General features: G+C 35.2%; 3 protein-coding genes across 4 annotated transcripts; 1 reads left to right on the top strand and 2 right to left on the bottom strand.

Moving 5' to 3' along the window:
- The first annotated feature begins 252 nt into the window (after positions 1 to 252).
- LOC140758078 (uncharacterized) lies at positions 253 to 10253 on the top strand. 2 transcript variants are annotated; one of them, XM_073094099.1, is made up of 14 exons: positions 253 to 469; positions 1349 to 1422; positions 1532 to 1612; positions 3127 to 3202; positions 4079 to 4149; positions 5479 to 5580; positions 7513 to 7602; positions 7687 to 7761; positions 7861 to 7893; positions 7991 to 8071; positions 8578 to 8640; positions 8751 to 8828; positions 8895 to 8936; positions 9764 to 10253. In XM_073094099.1, the coding sequence occupies exons 1-14, from the start codon at positions 433 to 435 to the stop codon at positions 9947 to 9949; spliced, it is 1089 nt and encodes a 362-aa protein (XP_072950200.1). In that variant the 5' UTR covers positions 253 to 432; the 3' UTR covers positions 9950 to 10253. The 2 variants fall into 2 exon arrangements, with proteins under 2 accessions (XP_072950200.1, XP_072950199.1); XM_073094098.1 differs by having other exon boundaries at positions 9755 to 10253.
- A 775-nt stretch (positions 10254 to 11028) lies between these two features.
- Positions 11029 to 12349, bottom strand: LOC140758478 (early nodulin-like protein 18). Its single transcript, XM_073094664.1, has 2 exons — positions 11708 to 12349; positions 11029 to 11623 (listed from the first exon to the last, which is right to left on the bottom strand). The coding sequence occupies exons 1-2, from the start codon at positions 11925 to 11927 to the stop codon at positions 11172 to 11174; spliced, it is 672 nt and encodes a 223-aa protein (XP_072950765.1). The 5' UTR covers positions 11928 to 12349; the 3' UTR covers positions 11029 to 11171.
- Positions 12350 to 18525: 6176 nt separating this feature from the next.
- Positions 18526 to 19815, bottom strand: LOC140780216 (uncharacterized). Its single transcript, XM_073125626.1, has one exon. It carries the CDS (start codon positions 19568 to 19570, stop codon positions 18686 to 18688), a length of 885 nt encoding a protein of 294 aa, XP_072981727.1. The 5' UTR covers positions 19571 to 19815; the 3' UTR covers positions 18526 to 18685.
- Between the last annotated feature and the right edge of the window lie 217 nt (positions 19816 to 20032).

Raw genomic sequence — 20032 nt, 5'->3', positions numbered from 1 at the left:
TATATTTTTAGGCCCTCTTTTGTGGTAATACTATTATTGTTTTCTTTTCTTTTTTTAATTATTAGATAGTTGAAGTGTAATTAACTAAATATAAAAGGAGGAAAAAGGGAAGAACTGAATTAAATTAACAAAATGTAAGGGTGTTATATGCAAATTTTGCTTAAGCAAGGTAACGCCATCGGATCTCACCGTTAATGTTAGATCATACATAATGCCACTGTTATGTAAATTCTAGCCAGATCATGGGCAAGTTTATGTTCAACGACATTTTTGGATCTTTTACGGCGTAGGTCGAGAGAAGAGAAGCTCCAAGTTCGAGCTAGAGAGAAGAGGAGAACGAATACAAAACCCTAGCTAGTCCATCGATCGTGGAGCGGAAGCTATCGATGGTGAAGTAGTAACCTATGTAATCGCCTAGAGTTTTGATTGGCCATGGCACTTGGGAAACTCACCATCGTCATCGGTGCAGGTGATTCCTTCCTTCCTCTCTCTCTCTCTCTCTCTCTCTCTCTCTCTCTCTCTCTCTCTCTCTCTCTCAATATTCGATGGGTATATTCCATAATTGCTGCTTCTTAGTTTTCTTAGAGTATTAGGGTACGATCTGATTTTAATCCGCTGCGAACCATTGTTTGTGTTATGATTTGATTCGGTGGATTGGATAATGGAGAAGAATATAGTAGGTGTCGAAGTTTGTGAATTTAGGACAGAAAATTAGAAATTTTAGGTGTTGTCACTGAATTTTTGGTGCTTCCTATGTTTCAATCGAGTGGGATCGGGTGCATGGAACCATTTCCTTGTTCTACCATTCTCTTCTCTTTTTGGTGTTTGGTTTTTTATCTCCTCAGTGTGGTGCCGTTCATTTGAATTCCACGTAGAGAGAAATGTAGAGGAGGATTACCAACGGTGAGATGGATTGTGTGGAAGGTAGGTTGAGGCTGGAGTATGAATGTTCCAATTTCTTGGACCGTTTTTGGGGACAATTGGAGTTTCTGAGAGTTGCATAATACCCATATGTAATGAGAATCATGAGCACTTTATCTTTAGCTATGCTAGGAGCTTTATCAAGGGACTTTCTAATAATTACCTCTGCCCTCTTACTTCGGGAGGTTCTGTTATTGATTTACTTATGATGTAAAAATTTAAAAAGGAAGCACCCTAGACTCCTACTGTAATGGACTTTTATTGTTAATGCCTTTTTACACACTGATCACTCTACGACAGCATGATGTGGTGTGATGGCAAAAGGGCTCTAAGCCCCTATATATGCAGGGTACAATTTATTCAAAGAACCAATTGACACCATCCATATATTTTTAATGTGTCAAATTTTTTGTTTATTTGGTTGCAGGAATTGTTGGATCCATCCTCACGAAAGAAGGGCACTTGTCTGATATTACAAGCATATTTTCTGGTGCTTTCAGGGTATTCTATTTCTACCTAAAAAGTTGTTAAGATAGTACTTATTTCCTGATGTTCTCGTACTTAAAATTTGTGCACCTGTTGACACTCCTTCACCCATTATATATTGCAGATAGTTACAAAGCACCTTCAGCAGGAGAAAGATAGCCCTAAATCTTCTGGTAAACAACATACAGATTCTCTGTTAGCACAGGTTAGAGTACATGTGGTTTAAATTCTTTTGCATAACAGTCTTATTCATCTTCTTAAAGCGTTTTCATATTCATCCCTATCACTGCATGTTGGGGTTATCCTTTTGTAGTTTGATTTATGGCGGTGACAGTTCATTTGGACTTTCTGCAAATTCTCTTTTGTTATATGGGTGTTATTAAATTTATAAAATTGGATGACAATGATGTAGCTATGTTGTATGCACCAAGAATTCATCATAGGATCCGAAAAAATCATGGTTCCAAATTTCGGCTAATCCCAAGTGGAATCGACCATTGCCCAATTCATCTCGGGTTAGGATCTGCCGTATAGGCTGAAACCAACTGAAATCGGGAGAGAGAAAAGGAGAAAGAGAGAGAGGAGAGTAAGAAAAAAAAAGAGGGAAAGAGAGGAGAAAGTGATAGAGATAAAGAGAGCTCATTGGAGAGAATGAGAGAGAAAAAGAGAGAATACCTCGTTGGAGCTTGTCAGAGAAGCATCGACAGAAAAGAATCGGAGAAGGAGAGACCGAGAGATAAGGGAGTCAATGAGGGGGAGAGAGAGAGAGAGAGAGAGAGAGAGAGAGAGAGAGAGAGAGAGAGGGAGAGTTAGTGGGGGAGAGAGAGAGAGAGAGAGAGAGAGAGAAGGGGGGGAGTCGGTGAGAGAGCGGGAATGGTAGTGGGAGAGTTAATAAGAGAGAGAGTGGGAGGGAGGGAAAGTTAGTGATAGAGAAAATTAATAAGAGAGAGTTTGATAAAAGAGTTAACGAGGGAGAGTAAGATTTTTTTTAATTTGTATGAGAGGGAGAGAGTATGAATGGTAGAAAGAGAGCGATACAAATTAAAAAAATAATAATATTTTTTTTATTTATAGATTTTTATATGAATATTTTATATTTATATCTTATTATTTTTTTTAATTTAATTTTTTTTGTATTTTAAAAATTATTTTTAACTATGAACCGACGAGGACAGCCGATACGTATCATTTTTTTGGACGACCAATCCGATCCCTATTTCGATACTTAGAATCTTAAAAATAACTCATCCCAAGGTGAAAAAATGTAATTAATCTCTTTATGTTTGGGGTAAGTGTTTTGCAAGCCCAAGGCATAACCAAGGACTAGAAAACTGTTACAACTTTTCTCAAAATTTTAAAGTCTGCAATCTCTCTCTCTCCATATATATATGAAGTTTAATTGCATCTTTCTTGAACTATTTAACTTCCAAAGGGATCTTGGAAACATATCTCCAAATGGATATCGGCAGTACAGGATGAAGTTTACCGAATTTGACAAAGTTATAGATAGTGTCCCTTTCTTTTGTAAAATCTAATTGACAAAGGTTAAAACTGTCATGTTGAAAATTAATTTGGCAAAACATAATTTAGTATGCTCTCACGAATCAAGTGTGAACTTTGCTGATTTATTTTCTTATATGTACCTTCTGTTGGAGATGCTTCACTGGTGGACAAGTTTCTGCGTATACCTTTTGAGTTGTGCATCATGAACTTCTGCAGGTCAATAATCTACGACAGGAGCTGCAACTTTTGGCCTCATCAAGATCAGTTACTATTGTAACTGGTACTAGTTCAGGTGAAGGATTTCCCACTGTTTCTCGATGTAGGTCTTACGGTATGCTCTATTTAGTTTAGATTTCATGTAGGATATTTAGATGAATGAATGCAATCTCTCTCGCATCATCTTGCATGAAGCATGTTTTCTTTCTCTTATTGGTTTTCTTGTTATTTGTTGCTGAAATAATAATCTCATTCATTAAATTGTAATTGTTCTTTGGTATTTCATATTTCCAATTTTCAGCAGAAAAGAATGATCGAAGTTACATATTTGTCTGATCAGTAAAATAGTAATCTCAAAGTAATTGACTTGTGTTTTTCCTCACTTTCAGGCATCTTTATATTCTGTCAAAATGATTTTGGCTTCTTTCCATTTCTGTCCAAACAATTTTGGTTTTCTATAGAAACCAAGGAACCAAAGTTTTGAATGGTTAATGTATGAAATTGATGCAGGAAAGAGCATAAAGCCTTGTTCTGTTTAGTGCTTCTTGGTTAAAAAATTGTTGTTCCTACTCCCAACTTTTGTTTTTATTACAATTCCATATTGATACTCTTATAAGTTGTGTATGCACATGTCAATGCTCATGAGACTTCTCCATACTTGGTTGTTGCCATATGAAATAACTAGTGAATATTTCTAGGTTGAGTCAATAGCTGATGAAGTGATGAGATTTTTAAATCCGATAGTCTTTGCTCTTTTAAGAGGTTACAGACTAACTTCTTTTATCAGAGATACAAGTTCTAGTTTATCCTAATAGTATGGATTTTGGACATGGCAAGTAAGTTGTAATTTTGCCATATCTTTGCTAGTTAGATTGTCTCTTTCTCCTCTACTCTAGTGTATTGTACTTGCGAGTGCCATTGATTTCTTATTTTCCTTATATTCTGTTTCCAGGTTCTCGTACATATGGTGTAACAACTGTTATTGTTGTTGGAGCAGTTGGTTATGTGTATATAAGATGGAAGGTGATGATTGACTGCCTGTCATTCTCCCATTATTTACAGTATCAAAGAGAAGAAGATGCAAACAAGAATTTTATGTTAAAAGTTTGTAGACTCATGTTGTTTTTCCCTTTCAGTCGTTGTGACATTGTTGCATTCAATTGCATTATGCCCATATGCCAACTTTAAGTTTTGCAGTTACTTATGTGCCCAATCCAACGTCCTTGTGTAAGGCAGCTTTAAGTGTTATAAACTGTTTCGCCATCTAAGTAGAGCATTTGGATCCAGTCCTGGTGCTTTTTTTCTGATCTTCTCTGGAAGTACCAGGTTCTAAATTCTTCATGGATTTTCTGATGATTTTTCCTTTAATTTGAATTGCAATTTTGTATGTTCCATCAACTTTTTAAGTACTTAGCCTATCATCTCTTTATTTATAAACTTCATTTGGTCTTCCAATCAGCATGTTATCAGGAAATCTTATTCATGTATCTATTTCTTCTTGCCACATCAAAGAACTTCCTTCACTATCTGTAAACATACCCTTTTCTGACAATTATTGGGAGACTAAAGGCACAACCATTGAAACATAAACAATTGAGAGAATCTAATTGTCTAACATTTTGTTCTTTTTTAGCATAGTGATGTCACACTTTTCTTATCTTTAATACAACTTTTCTTGTTTGCTCCATTGTAGCTGTCTAGCACTTTTTAACCTTACCAGTTCTTTTGTGGAGCATTTAATTGTCTGCTTTGGCTGATCCAACTGGATCAGCCAATTCATGCACCAGCTAATGCATGTAACTGGTGGTGGTGTATCTTCTGTTCCTAGTGCATCGTTAATTTGCATACAGTGATGTTGGTCAGCTGAAAATTGAATTAATACATAAAATTTCAAATTAGATTCATACTGAGTTATGGAGGCTTGTGATTATATGTATAAATAATTCAGATTGTCTACGAATGTATATGTTATATTGTTTAATATCACAAATAATTATTTATCTAATAAATAATAGATACTTATCAATCATATATGTCATATTCTATATTAATTAGTTTTATTATATTTAAAAAGATATCACGTTATGATGGTAAGGCTTATCACTTCCTTTTCTGAATCATGGGTCAATAGAATAAGGATACATTCATCTTGCCTTCCTCAAAATCCCATTGCAAGAGCCTTAAGCAGTGGGATGCACTTTACATGTAATCTAATAGTCCCCTTTAAGCATAGCCTACCTTGTAAGATAAAAGTTAAAACATAACTATTAACATTATTAGTCCTTAAACATGTTAACATTATTGGTTGTCCCTGTGGTGACTACAAATACTGGCTTGTTATTTGCTTGACAGGGTTGGAAGCTTTCTGATATGATGTTTGCGACTCGGCGTGGCTTATCTGATGCTTGCACAACAGTAGGCAAACAACTTGAGCAAGTTTCATCTGCTATTGCTGTAAGTTTCTAATTCTTCTGCCACTTCTGCTTTGATTTTCAGAACTCTTCCTTTTATTCCTTGCATCCTGGTTTAAGCTGGTCCGTCCCTTAAAAAATGATGTCATTCCTGTTGTTGTCCACTAGAAAGGTATATCCTCGTCCCTTTAGGAATCATCAAAATCTTATTATTTTGATTTCATATTCTCTTTGCTAATGCATGCAAAAACAATATACATGTAGGGGTGTAATCGAGCTGAGCTCTATCAAGCCTAGCTCTGATCAAACTTGAATTGAAAATAATTTCAAACCTAGATTTGTGATCAAGCTTGAACTGAAATTATTTTAATTTAAGCTAATTTCAATCTAATTTTGAGCTTGAGTTGAGCTTGAGCCAAAACAAGCTAATCCATAAACAATTTTAAGCCTTAATAAATTCAAAATTTATTTCGAGCCTGATCGAGCTTGAATTAAACCAATCTTGATTTAGGCTTGAATGAAGCTTAAAATAAAGCTTAATTCAACTATAATAATAGAAAAATTGTAAAAATATAAACTAATAGAAATCTCTAATATTTTTGAAAAAGATATGATATGATTAGAATTCAGAACTAAACTCTACAAGATTAAAGTACATAACAATCCACTTAGTCAAATTTTAGAATATAACAAAAGTATTGTATAATATATAAAATATTACTCATTATATATATAATTATTTCTAGTCTTATCGAGCCATTTGATCAAGCTTGGCTCGAAATTATTTTGAGTCTATTTTGAAGGTCAAGATTGGCTCAGCTCATTTTGAGCCGCTCCAGTTGAGCTCAAGCCTGCTCGATTATTTTGACAACCCTATATACATGTTTAAGTGTATAACTATTCTGCCCTATTAATTGCAAGATACTAATATGGGGAACTAGCTCTTGTTACCTTAACAAGATTGAGTAGAATTAAAAGATGATCATTAGGCCCGAAAATCGCCCTGTTTAAATCAGGCTAAGTCCGGCCCGAGCTCGAGATAGTAATGGGTTGCATGGGCTAAGCTTTTGCCTGCCCAGCCCGAAAGCCTGACTCACTATGCCTACTTGTGGCCCGACCAATTATGCATGCATATTCTCATGATATTTTAGTCTTACATTGAATATTTAGTAAACTAGATATATATATATATAAGTATGTTTTTATAAAAAATAACTAAAATATTTCATGGAAACCCACGACGCTCGACCCAATAAGATATAATATTTTTAAAATTTAGCTTGTTATGTTCGGCCCATTATATGCGGCCCAAGCCTGACATCCCATGGGCTAGTGGACGGTAATGGGTTATAGTATTCTAGGCCATCTCAAACCCGGCTCAACCCGAGTGATTGATTGGGTCTGGCCGGTTGGCTCGAAAAGCCTAGCCCAAACCCGGCTTGGCCTGCCCGATGATCACCTTAAGTAGAATTCATTCATTTGGCCTGAATTATTTTTCTTTTTGTTCTTTTTATGTGTGTATCTCCGGCATATATTAGTAATAGAACTAAATATAATAGTCAATTGCTAAAAAAGGTAATTTTATATTTTCTTAATTAGTTAATAATTAATTTGATGATAGAACTAAATATATTTTGATTTTTTTTATTAATTAGTAATAAAACTAAATATAATAATCAGCTGACATTAACAATAATATATTCATATCATTATTTTGTGCCAATTGTATTCAATTGAATAACCAAGGATTCTCATCTGTCCAATTGTCACACTTCAACCTACAGTAATTTTGATCAGAGCTAGAAATTCATGGTTGGAATCGGCTACTAATACTAATGCAGCTAGAAATAGGTCAAGTAGAATAGTTTAAACTGTAGGCGCTCCAATTATTTGCAACCAAGTAAAATACTCTGGATTTTAAGTGTTTTCTGTCATGAAATTTTTATTTAAGCTATTTTGAGTCTTTGACATGCAGGCTGTAAAACGACATTTATCTTCAAGAATTGATCGTGTTGATTGTAGTTTAGATGAATACAAGGAAATAGGTGTTGCAACCAAGGAAGAGGTCTGTACAAACTCTTTTATTAATTATTGTTTGAGGTATTGAATTATTTGAATGGTATTAATTTAATCAATTTTATATATGTAGGTCACACTACTACATGGAGAAGTAACTGGTCTCGACGAGGAAATGCATACTGTTCATCTTGCAGTTCAGAGCCTGGTGAATTTCGTCGCGCCGGACCTTCTTGAACTCACACTATGGTAGAAATTCAGTTTGATTATTTAGAAAGGTAGTGCTGATTCCAGCTTTTTGTCTCAGGGGACAAGGATTGATCAAATTCAGTTGAGTCAGGTATTTTACTAGAAGTTCTTAATAAGTTAATCTTTTATCTTGCTTTTATTTCATTAAATTGTTTATTGATGGGTAGCTTTCACATATAACCTCTTAGGATCTTTCAACACAAGGAATATATGAGTTATGCAGGTTTGCTCATAAATTGGAACAGGGCCAAAATATTGAGGCTATTCAGGCAAGTCAGCGTCGTTTGCTCTCTTGCTTACCTTTTGTTTGACCTTTATTATTTAAGCATTACACCATTTCTGAACTTACTAGTTTTAACTTACTAGCTTTGCATTCTTATTATTAGATAGCCTGTTTATGTTTGCTCGCTGTTATTGTCCTCCATTACATCTGCACATTATATGTAACTTTCAATATATATATATTTTAAAAAGTAGCAGAAGCTGTTATTGTCCTCCATTACATCTGCACATTATATGTAACTTTCAATATATATATATATATATATATATTTTAAAAAGTAGCAGAAGACAAAAAGGTTTCTCTTAAAATTACCTGACCACTATAACATAGCTTGTGTGGCATACTGTAAAAGTCCCTTTCCGTATTCCTTTTTTAACTACTGATAATGCAGTAGCAGTGCACCAGCCAACAGAATTACTATGTGTGCATTTTATTGTTCAAGTATTCCTTTCTTTATAGTTATATATCTTAATCTATTATATGAAATTCCAGGCCTCACCATCCAGCTCCTCCCCTCGTACAATTGAATTTTCGAAGAGCATGCCAGTTACGAGGGTAAGACAGGATCCAATTGCTTGATCACATGATTTAACCATATTTTTTTGTTTCATTTCTGCTGAAGCTGACTACCTGATATCGTCATGTCAATTATCCCACCACAACAGGCAGGATCTTTGCCGCCACTAGCACTAGAACCACTTTCACCATCTATATCTCCATCAACAGCAGCTGGAACGCCTAAGGTTTGGATTTTTGAATACTTGATATCTGGTCCGGATTTCAGTCATCTGATGTACTTACAATTGTAGGTATTGCGTTCATCAACGACTATATCAGCTTCAGGCCTAAAGGTTAGCTTAGCCTAAAACTTCCTTTCTGTTTTCCTTCCACCTGATTGGACATGTTGTCAAGAAAGAATTAGCTGATCTCACATTTGAGCTTGATTATTAGGCCATGCTGTCAATACGATATATATTTCAGGACCACTTCATAATTATCTCATGTTGATTGCTTCAATTAGATAAATTACTAGTCTTACTGATTTCCAGCATTGTTGGTTTTCTAATAATCATGTAAATATATTTTGCCAAGTTTGCTATGAGGTGTTGCTTCAACTTATTCTACTTGAAGACTTTGTCAGCCAAATGCATCCATCTGAATTCATCCGTCTGGATATGAATATTAGGAGGCAGTAAGATGAAGCCTTCCATGTTGGTTTTTATGGTTTAAGGGACAGACACTTCTCATGATGTTGCCTGTCTCCCTATTCAAAAATACATCAGGAGCCTTGCCATATTATATCCATTTGTTTTTATGAAAGCTAGCTAGTGGGATGGAAGTCTAAGATAAGTGGAGGCATATACGACATTATAACTTTTTCTTCAGTCTTCATAGATGTTATGTCCATTTGGCAATTTATATTATTTGGTTTTGTGGTGAAAATCATGTTCCTTACAAGTGATTTTAAGATCGTGTACATTCAATGATCACTGAAATCTCCACAAGGAATTTCCATATAATACCTCGAATATGTAAATTTGGATGCTTTTTATACTTTACAAATATAACAATTAGATGTTAACTCCCTTCGTGCAGTTCATTAAGAATCTGTTAACTCTCTTCTTGCAGTTCATTAAGAATTGTTATGATTTAATCTACGTTGTTTCAGGATCTGCAGGAGATCTCAAGTGCATTAAGAGAAAGCTACTCCAGATCAAATGCAATGAGGGCAGGTGCTTCTGAAAATTCAAATGGAACACCGTCCTCTAATGAACAAAGCAATGGCACATCGAATTCCAGCAGTTCTGGATGGAAGCTTCCCAGCCTCAATATCCTTACGAGAACTCGGAGTGCTGCAAGCTGATGAACATTTGAGAGATTAGGTTTCTATCATTAAGGATATGGTGCTCCATCTATCATTCCCTACCACCTTTATGATTCTCAACATTTGAGAGATTAGGTTTCTTCTCGTTTACATTCATATAGGTTCTAAAAGTATAGTGCTCCATATATTCAGACAGAGCACTGAATTTTTGTAGAAACCTTGATCTTACAGAGGAAATTGTTTGTATAATTTTATTAATGAACTCAAGTTTATAGTTGGAGAAAGCTTTTTGATCCGGACTGTGAGAAGTTTTATACTCAGAAGATGAAATTTGGTGAGTAAATTATTTTTGTGGTTGGTCGTTGAAAATATGTTAATGAATTTGAACATTAATATTATATAAACTTTGAACTTAAGTGGAGTACACATGTTTAATAATAAAATTTAAGTGGAGTACACATGTTATTAATAATAAAATTAAAAAAGAACTTAAACTAGTATTTTAATATTATATATTTACTTATTTTAATTTATAATGAAAAATGAATAAAAATTAACTTTAAAATAGTTGTTAGGGTTAATTACACCGACACCGTTTGTACTATACATGATTTTTAAACTTTTTTAAATTATAATGTCCCTTTTAAAACTTTGGATCCAAGTGAAATGGCAAACGGCAATGATGTAATACAATAAATGACTATTATACGCCTAATAAATATATCATATTATTAATTAAATATATTTAAAAGTAAATTATATAATTGCCCTCAACTTAACCTCTCTCCTCTCCCACTATTATTCTCTCGAGATTTTGCATCCCGGGTGAAAGTTATATTTAAATCTAATTTAGTTATTAATTAATTATTTTAATTTAGTTATCCTAATTTAATTAAAGAGATTAGAATAAAACTATGACTGCTACTTAAGTTGACTCACCTAATTTTTTTTCACAGCACGCTAATAGAAGAAAAACTAGTATAGTACAGAGAGAGTCAAAGTAATTAACTCTAGTTATTAAGATAATAAAAAAAAAGAGTTTAGCATGTATTTTTTCGAACAGAAGTAAAATAATTTTAAACATAATATAGAGTAAAATATATTTAAACATTATTATTACATTATACGTCCAGTGTTACTACCCAAAAACGTCCTCTCTTGTATTCGGAATCCACCGTTACACAAAATATAAATATCCATGAACCAATATAAATTAATAAAAAAAAAAGAAAAATAAATCCGCGGAGCACCCGATCCCATTTCACACCGCCATCTCCATCATCGCAACGCCGACGCACAAAACTAACCCCCAAAACTCTAACCCTCCTCCTCCCGTTCCCTTCCGCGATCCGCCATTGTAGAAGCTCTGCCCCTGGTTCGTCGTCGACGTGTCCGGCGCCGATGGCGGTGGATTCCCAGCGTATGGAGGAGGCGGTGGCTGGTTGAGCTCCGGCGGAAGGCCGCGGCCGTGCGCCACCGTGATCTGGAACCGCATCCCGTGGAAGCACTGGTTCCCGTCGTTGGTGTCGGAGAACAAGTAGTTCACCCCCTCCATGGTGAGCGGCACCTGGAGCTCCGCCGCTTCCGCGCCGCCGTTCCCGCCGCCTCCGTAGATGAAGGTCCTTTGGCCGTCGTCGCCGCTCGTGTCGCAGACCCGGTAAGTCGTCTCGTTGCTCGTTAGCACCACCGTGGAATTCGTATTCGTCTTGAAAACTGCGAGAATGTTTACCAAACGAGGAAATCAGATCTAGGGTTTCTAGATCTCGTTAGTAAAAATAAGGAATAGAGTAGCTATACTTAGGTAGTCGCCGAGGTAGAAGGATTGGTTGGAAGCCCAAGCGGAGTAGTTAGCGGAGGAGGAGTTGGTGGCGGAGTCGAAGAACCACCCGGCGGCGCCGCCGACAGTGTGGTTCGCGTACGGCGGCGCGGGAGAGGATTGGGCCATTGATGTGGTTACGATCACCGCCAGAGAGAGGGCGGTTATTGTCACCGCTAGCATTCGCTTGTGATGGTCCATAGCTCGCTCTAAAGCCGATGCTACCTCTGCTCTCTTCAAGAGTAGACTCAATGTATTTTTGTAGTTACTAGCTTTATTATTTTATTATTAGTATGATGGATACTTTAATGAGATAAAATAATCTATATTATGATTAAAGAATTCATAAGAAGCAGTACAGCTAGATGAAACGCAAATATCATGATTTTGACTAAATGTTTACAATGAATCTTGATTCATAAAACCATCCGCAAATTTAAATCTTTTATTTTTTTAATAGATAATTTGTACTAAAGACAAAGTTGCTTTTTGATTTTGTGGGGGCATATTTTTGGTTTTCTTTTTAAGTTTGTTCTTTGTTATTTTGTACTTATTAAATACTGATGGAACAATGTAAGAGTAAAAGGAAATGATACGTGTTTCTTGTTCTATATTTTAATCCTTCTATTTCTTTCTTTTTGTTCTATATAAGTCTTTCTAATTATTCTTTAGTTAATACATTAAGAACTAATTACATATATAGTGGTGAGATAATTAAAATTAGTTTAATAAATAAAAAATTTTCAATTAATATTTTAAAAATAGAACTTAATCTATATTGTAAACAAATCATAACATTTACTTTAAAAAAATCATGAATTACACTCAAAATTTCATACTTAAACTATGAATTCTTGTCATTCTTTTTTTTTTTACCATATTTTATAGTTAATTTATAAATTTTATAAATTAATGATGAATTTTGTATTAAAAAAGTTATGAATTATGGTCAGAACTTCATTAATACTGAAATAGACTAATTGAAGATAGTGCTGAGATAATTAGAATTAGTTATATAACTAACAGCTCTATAATCAATGTTTTAAAAAGAAAGAATTGCTTAATTTAAATTATTTGCAATAAATTTTGGTTCATAAAACCATATGCAAACTAAAGTTTGACTATTTTAAATCTGCAAAGTTTTTTTAATTTACCTTAAAACTTTAATATAAGACTAAATGACTTTAAAAAATTGCTGATTTGACAGTAATTTCTAAATAATAATTACTTAAAAAAGTGTTAAATATAAAAAGTTAAATTAAATTGTTGACCCTAATAAGTGATTTATATTTATAAGCGTTCAACCGAAAAGTGACTTATGTGGAATTGTTCTCTCTCAAACTTAGCAATATTTTATAAAGTGTACTAGATGTGTAAAAAAAAGTTCGGGAAACTATTTTGTTAAAAATTCAACTAATAATTATGTTTGTCCAATTATATTGTGGACTATCATCGTAGTTCAGTAGTCCGATCATATAAGTTTATGGCATAGGTTTAATTTCCCTTTGATATTTAGTAAATTTCTGATTGAAGCTCATCTGTTTAACTGACCAATGTTAGGGCTGAAAATCTGATATGAATACGATCTAAAAACCAAGCAAATTGCGAAAAAGGGAATCACAAGTCTAAAAGGAGGATATATAAAAGAAGAGAATAACCTTAGTGGGACACTTTCTTTTCAGAACATTAGTTCAGACACTCTTTTCAAATACTTTTGAATACTTCCACAAGCCATGAGAGGAATTTGTCAACTATGGAAATCATGCATCTCAATACTCCATATATTTTAAACCTTAGATTATTGTTATATTCATCTTTAATGATTATTTTGGGATCAATTGGAGAATGGATGCATGTGGCCGGCACTACTTTATGTCTATTAGGTATATAGAAGACAAGAGAGAAGGTCGTGTTTGAAAACTTGGTGTTGTCTTCTAACTTACAAGGGAAAGCAGAATCGGTTCCCTCTACCTTTGTCAGGGCCTCCCTTCCATTTATTTCCTGGCATATCATGTGAGATTGGGTGGTTGGAAGTGATGCTTCATTTCTCTACCCTTCTTCTTGACTCTCAATGTATTGAGTCTTGTGATCACATGTTAAAGTTTTCCTAAAGGTACGCCTGCCTAAATAGGTTTTTTGGAAATTAAAGGTACCTATATTACATTTATGCACATAAAAATATGTATGTATTCATTTTTCTTTTTCCCCATACACACACAAGTAAATGGATAGCAAACTGTAGTAAAGAGATAGTAGTACTGATAGATTTTGTGGTATATCTTTGCATCAATTTTGATTAATATATGGTATTTTTTTATTTTTTTAGTAAAGTTCAAATATAGGGCTCGAAATGTAAATATTGTAGAAGTAAATTTGTCTTATAAATGGATGAGGGCTCTTAGCCCAATCATACTCAATTGGAGGCTCAAATAATGTGCAAATGGGCCTCCAATGGATTCAAGAGTTGCTAATTTAGTATATTAAATGGAAAGCTTGCTATACTAAATAATATATTACTCAATTTATACGAGTATTAATTTAATATATTTGAATTCTCATATTTTAGTGTGTACCCCACATTTGCATGGAACAGTTAGTAACTAATAATATGATAACAAATTAGTTGAGATCTGATTATTGCAAAGATAAAACTCCTATTTATCCCCAATAACTGGATGGTTTTGTTCTTAAGACTAATAGATATAGTGATACATAGATCCATCATGACAAATGTTTTAAGATTAGTACCATGGTTCACCGCATCAACCGATCTCGATACGGATCGGCCGATCCAAATCGGGATCAACCGAACCCGATCCTAATCTAAGCTCGATTCGAACACTTTCTCTCTCACTCTTTCTTTGCATTCTCTCTTACTTTTTTTCTTTCTTTTACTCTTTTTTTTCCTTTTTTTCTCTCCTTACATATAATTATTGTTTCTTTTACGGAGGATTTAGCTCCGGTGAACTATGATGAATTCCGGTGAACTTCAATAAACTTCGGTATATAATTTTTTAATTTTATTTTTATTTTTTTTATTTTTTTATTTCTTCCACTCTCTTCCTTTTTCTTTTTTTTTCTTTTTTTTTTTCTTCTTCCTTACTGCATTATGATTTTTTTTTTTGTTTGATTTTCTTTCACTCACGCTCTTTCTAATGTCTTCTTTTTTTTAACTTTTATTGCACCGTAGTTTTTCTTTTCTTATTTTTGGTAAGCTTTTTTCTAAATTTTTAAAAGTTTTTCTATATTTTTAAATAATATTTAAAATTTTATGTTATTAAAAAATCTGATATTGATATAGCCGATATGACCGATCTGACTGATATGTATTATTTTTTTCAAAAGACCAATCTCAATTTCGATCCCAATTTTTCAAACTTAATAATACCTTCGGAGCATCTTGGTGTGTGACATTTTGGCATAATATTGTGCAGAAGTTAAAAGGCTTATGTATGACTATTTTTTTAATTTGAATTCTCACAACATGCTTAATTCGGACACTATTAAAAGTTCACTTCTCTAGGAAAAGAAAAACACACACACACACACACACACACCCTTCTGGGAAGTAAGAAAGCTGCTAACGATGCCTCTTACTAATTTTCTGTCTTTCCTTCGGGATTGCACGGCTCTGGCCGCACTCCTCTGGATGCTAGTTGTTGACTTATCTTGTTGCCTTTTCTGGTGTCAGTAATCTGATGGATGGACGATGTCTCTTCATTTTTGTGAGAGAAAATGAGAATTTAAATGACGTATCTTCACTATTTGTGAGATGTGAGAGAACTATTAAGAATTTAATGATACACTAATTAAATTTGACTTTTTTGTTTTCCGGTACCCTCTTCTCCGTGTCCCTTTTAATGCTAGTTTCTTTTAATAATAAGAAGATTGTACTTAGTAGTCTACAGGAGACCATGAGCTGATTCAAATACTTATAGCACTGCAGGTCATTTTATTAGTCTTAGGAACATGACAGTCCCATGATATTCGTGACTCCCATTAACAAGGTCACAAGGAACAGCAGTGTCTTCTGCCTCGTAAGTTAAACCTACACAATGCATGACAAATAATTATGTATCATTAAGAACAAGGACAGATGAGAGAGAGATAGAATATTACATTTGTTCATTTAAAAAGTTGAAGGGTTTTTCAATTTTGAGTCAGTTAAATAAATATTGCTAAGAGTTCAAACTTCATAATGCTCATAACCATTTCTAGTTGAATTGTTTATTCTTATTATCTTGCTAATTATATCATATACCTTTTTTTCCTCATTAACATCATCATCCCTTTTACATTCTCCTGCGCAAATTCCTGTCTTGAATTAATTAGTGTTCTCTCATTAGAACCCAAATAAATTTGATGAATAAGACTGGGTTCTTAGTTTCTGTTTCTCTATCACATCAAGCATTTACTCCCTACCTATGATTGATGTGATGTTTGATCAATAGCTAGAGTGCTTTGAAATCTATGTATAGTCTATAGATAGATGTATGCATCCAATAAAAAATAAATAAAAATTTAAAATAAAAAAGAAAGGAACACCTTCAAGGACACAAATCCCACATGGCTTCCTAAGACCGAGCCCAGTCTTTGAGAGATCGTTTGTTTGATTGGATGGTTGCATCTCAGTGGAATGCACATGGAGGAGGTTGGCCCTCTCGACTTTTTGACTATTTTTAAATCTTTCGACTGGATGCTGTGGCCGTGTATATGGCTTTCAAATTTATTTCACACCATATTTGAATCTTTAAATTTCCCATCATATATGAATCTATTTTCTGATTCACGTTCTATTTCTAATAATTTTATAACTCAACTCTTTTCTTTTATAATTTATATTTAACACTTTCGATTAATTTATACGGTATTAAATGTATATATATTCTATTATAATATATAAAATATTTTATAGATACATAAATTGTCCTTATTTTTTTTATCCTCTTTTTCTCTTCCAAACGAAGAAAAATGAGGAGGAAGAGGTGGGGGAGAGGAAAAGAGGAGAAAAAATGATGGCAGCGACGACAATGGTGACATTTACGATCACGGTGGAGGAGGTAAGTGAAGAAGATCATGAAAGGATATATAAAACGAAAGAGAATGGTGGAGGTATTTTAATAATTTAATCGCTATTAGTTAGTCAAAATAACGTTAGGGTGTTAAATGAGAATTATATAAGGAAAAAAAAAGAGTCAAATTATAAAATCCTTAAAACGAAATGTGAATAAGAAAATTAGTAGTGTGAATTATAAAAATTTCTTATTTATAAAACTAGATAACTCCTAGAATAATTGAATGCCGTACGAGCACACTCAGTAAATTTGTTTTCGAAGAAGTAATTTTCTGCACCAACATTAGGTTTCTCTGTGATCATTTTCAGATACTTATAGATAGCAAAGAGATGCATATATTCATCAAGTTAGTGATTACTGTGAATTAGAACTCACTTAGTTCTTCTGTAAATAAATTTAAATTGCAATTACTCAGGTGCAATATTTGGTGATCATTTTGAATAACCTAGGTTTTTACTTGAAGAAAAACTCTGTTCCAATGGCAGGCAGGAACATGTGGGTACTTTCTGCAATGCCTGCAAGAACCTAGGTCTAATTTACACTGTGTTCGAAATCAATTCTACATTATTTCCACTATTTGAGAAATAATACCATGCCAAAGAAATCATTCTCATACTATTGTTTCGATGGAGAGAAGGAATTTCTTCTTGTTATGTTATGTTCTTCTACTTCACTTCCGGTTGCTAATAAGAATAATGTACATGAAAAAAAAAAATTTAAAAATTTCTTTTAAAATTTTTTTAAACTCTCTTAGTCTCGGAATTTAAATTTTCAAACACTCTCTTTATCCCTGTGCTGCAAGCAAGACTGTGAGCATAGAAAGGTACGCCATTTGTCGATGTAAAACATCATGATGGTGTTACCTCAACAACATCTAATCCTTCAATAGCAAACTTTAGTCCTCAATTTCTCATCATAGCAGTTCCTTCTCTCTCTTTTTTTTCTTCTTCTTTTTACTTTTGTTTGCTGATGCATGCCTCTGTCGGGTTGTACTTATGGAAAAAACTTAAATCATTTTTTTTTGCTATAATATTTATATGATATTATACTCTAGTTTGACTAACTAGCATTAACATTGTTATATAGTTAGTTAAAAAAATTTAATCTAGACCCATATTGGTATCCGTACTCTACCTTAACATACCCAATCAAATTAAAAACATCTTCTAGATTTAATTACTCTACCCCCAACTTGATAGTTTGAAAATAGTTAGGTGAACTCAAAATATTATATAAAAATTATAAGGAAAAAAAAAATGATTGGGGCTATAAAATCCTCGGACGGAATGTTAATTAAAAATTAGTAAAAATTTAGAGTGTTATTTTATAATTTCTTATACTTTTTAATATATGGTTTCTTTTTGGTAATTACTACACGATATGCAGTGTTTCCATTTTTGGCTTTACCGAGCAATAACTTGTGAAGAAGGCAAAGGATTTACTAGCATTAGAAAATACCCAGACAATGACTGAGAAATTCCAAGAATGTTGGTAACTTCTCTCCTCTTGCTAGAAAAAATTATAATTAGACTTATGCATAGAATAATTTGAATAGCATTAGAAAATAAGACAAAAGAATACTTGGGAAACCAAGCGTTTAACTATTAAAATTGAGATGAGTTCCTGATGTGATGGTGAAGCAAAGTATAGAGAGAGAGAGAGAGAGTTTAAAAATATGCAATACCACTGCTGGTGGTGTGCTACACTAAACACCATCTGCATCGTTATTAACATGTAATCTTATAAATTAGAGACAGAAGTAGGACGATTACTATAAGAGTGGTTAATTAGTAATTACAAGACACATCCCCCCAAAAGAAACCAAGCAAAAATATTTACAAACATTGCTGAAGTTGGATTGCATTGCATTGCATATTTGCATCATCAATACACCTTCTTGGAGAAGAAACCCCTAAAATTAAACAAGCTCCCATTTCCACCACTGCCTTCCTCGCCCTTGGTCCGGGCACCGCGACAGCTCACCTGGTTCCGATAACCGATGCACGAGTTCAGCACCCTCACCCCGCCCCCGCCCCCGCCCCTCTTACCGGCGGTGTCCTTCTCCACCACCGACACCGGCTCGGCCGGTGGCCCCTTCCCGCCCCTCCTCAGCTGCCACACTGGCCCGCTCCGACCGAGATGGACCCCGCCGCTCAGCCCCGCCCGCCCCGGGCTCGCCGCCCATCGCCTCCCCGATCCGGATCCGGATCCGCCCCCGCCGCCGCGCGAGTTACTCCGCGAGCACGGCGCGCTGCACGACTTCCGAGGCGGAGCCGACGAGGAGGACTTCGGCCGCCTTGCGGCTGCGCCGTCTCCGGCGGACCGGCTCCTCGCGAATGGCCAGATGTTGATGTTGATCTCGGCGGCGCCACCGCCGCCGCCGCCGGCTTTGCGCTCCTTGCTGGATCTCCTCTCCTTCTCGTCCCCCTTCTTCTCCCCGACCACCTTAAAGATATCCCTCCACCGCTTCGAGCTGGAAGTCACCGAGGCGGTGATGGAGGCGCCGAGAGCGGAGGCATCTCGCTCGGGCTCGCGCTCGCGCTCCGGTTCGGGTTCGGGTTGGGGAATCGGGTCGGGTTCAGCGCTGGAGGTTGCGGTGGGTAGGGATAAAAGATGGAGGGGGAGGAGGACGCCGTCGACAAAGAGCTCGTCGGCGGTTACGAGAGGGGATTGGGGGAAAGTATTAGGGTTTCCGACCATCCAGAACTCGAAGTCCGGGGACGACGAGGCGCTGCTCCGCCTCTTGGGCGTCTCCGTCGAGTGATCCATGGAAGGAGAAAATAGAGAAAGAGAGACTTTGGTTTTGGTTTTGGTTTTGTGTAGGTGAATGAAGGTGAGAAGCAGTGGTTGAAGGTTGCAGCACAACTAGTAGTAGTAGTAGTAGTACTAAATATCTCTCTCTCTCTCTCTCTCTCTCTCTCTCTCTCTCTCTCTAGCTACTAGCTATCTCTAAATTCTACTATGTCATAAGAGGGCACATGGGAAAGGAGGCCCACTCAACGATAAAGATTAAAGAGGAGGCAATTAAATGTAGGGATGGAGGAAGCCCAAATTTGTGTGTGTGTGTGTGTGTGTGAGAGAGAGAGAGAGAGAGAGAGAGAGAGAGAGAGAGACTGCAAAGAGAAAAAATCACCTATAATTATATTTATATATATATAAATATAAATAATTTAAGGCCGCATTGGCGTGGCGACTGGCGCGACTGGCGACCACCTTATTATTTGTTGGGAT

This window comes from Typha angustifolia, chromosome 3 (genome assembly GCF_048772165.1).
Source record: "Typha angustifolia cultivar Huaian chromosome 3, ASM4877216v1, whole genome shotgun sequence".
Taxonomy (NCBI): domain Eukaryota; kingdom Viridiplantae; phylum Streptophyta; class Magnoliopsida; order Poales; family Typhaceae; genus Typha; species Typha angustifolia.
This window is presented reverse-complemented; position numbering and strand designations above follow the sequence as displayed.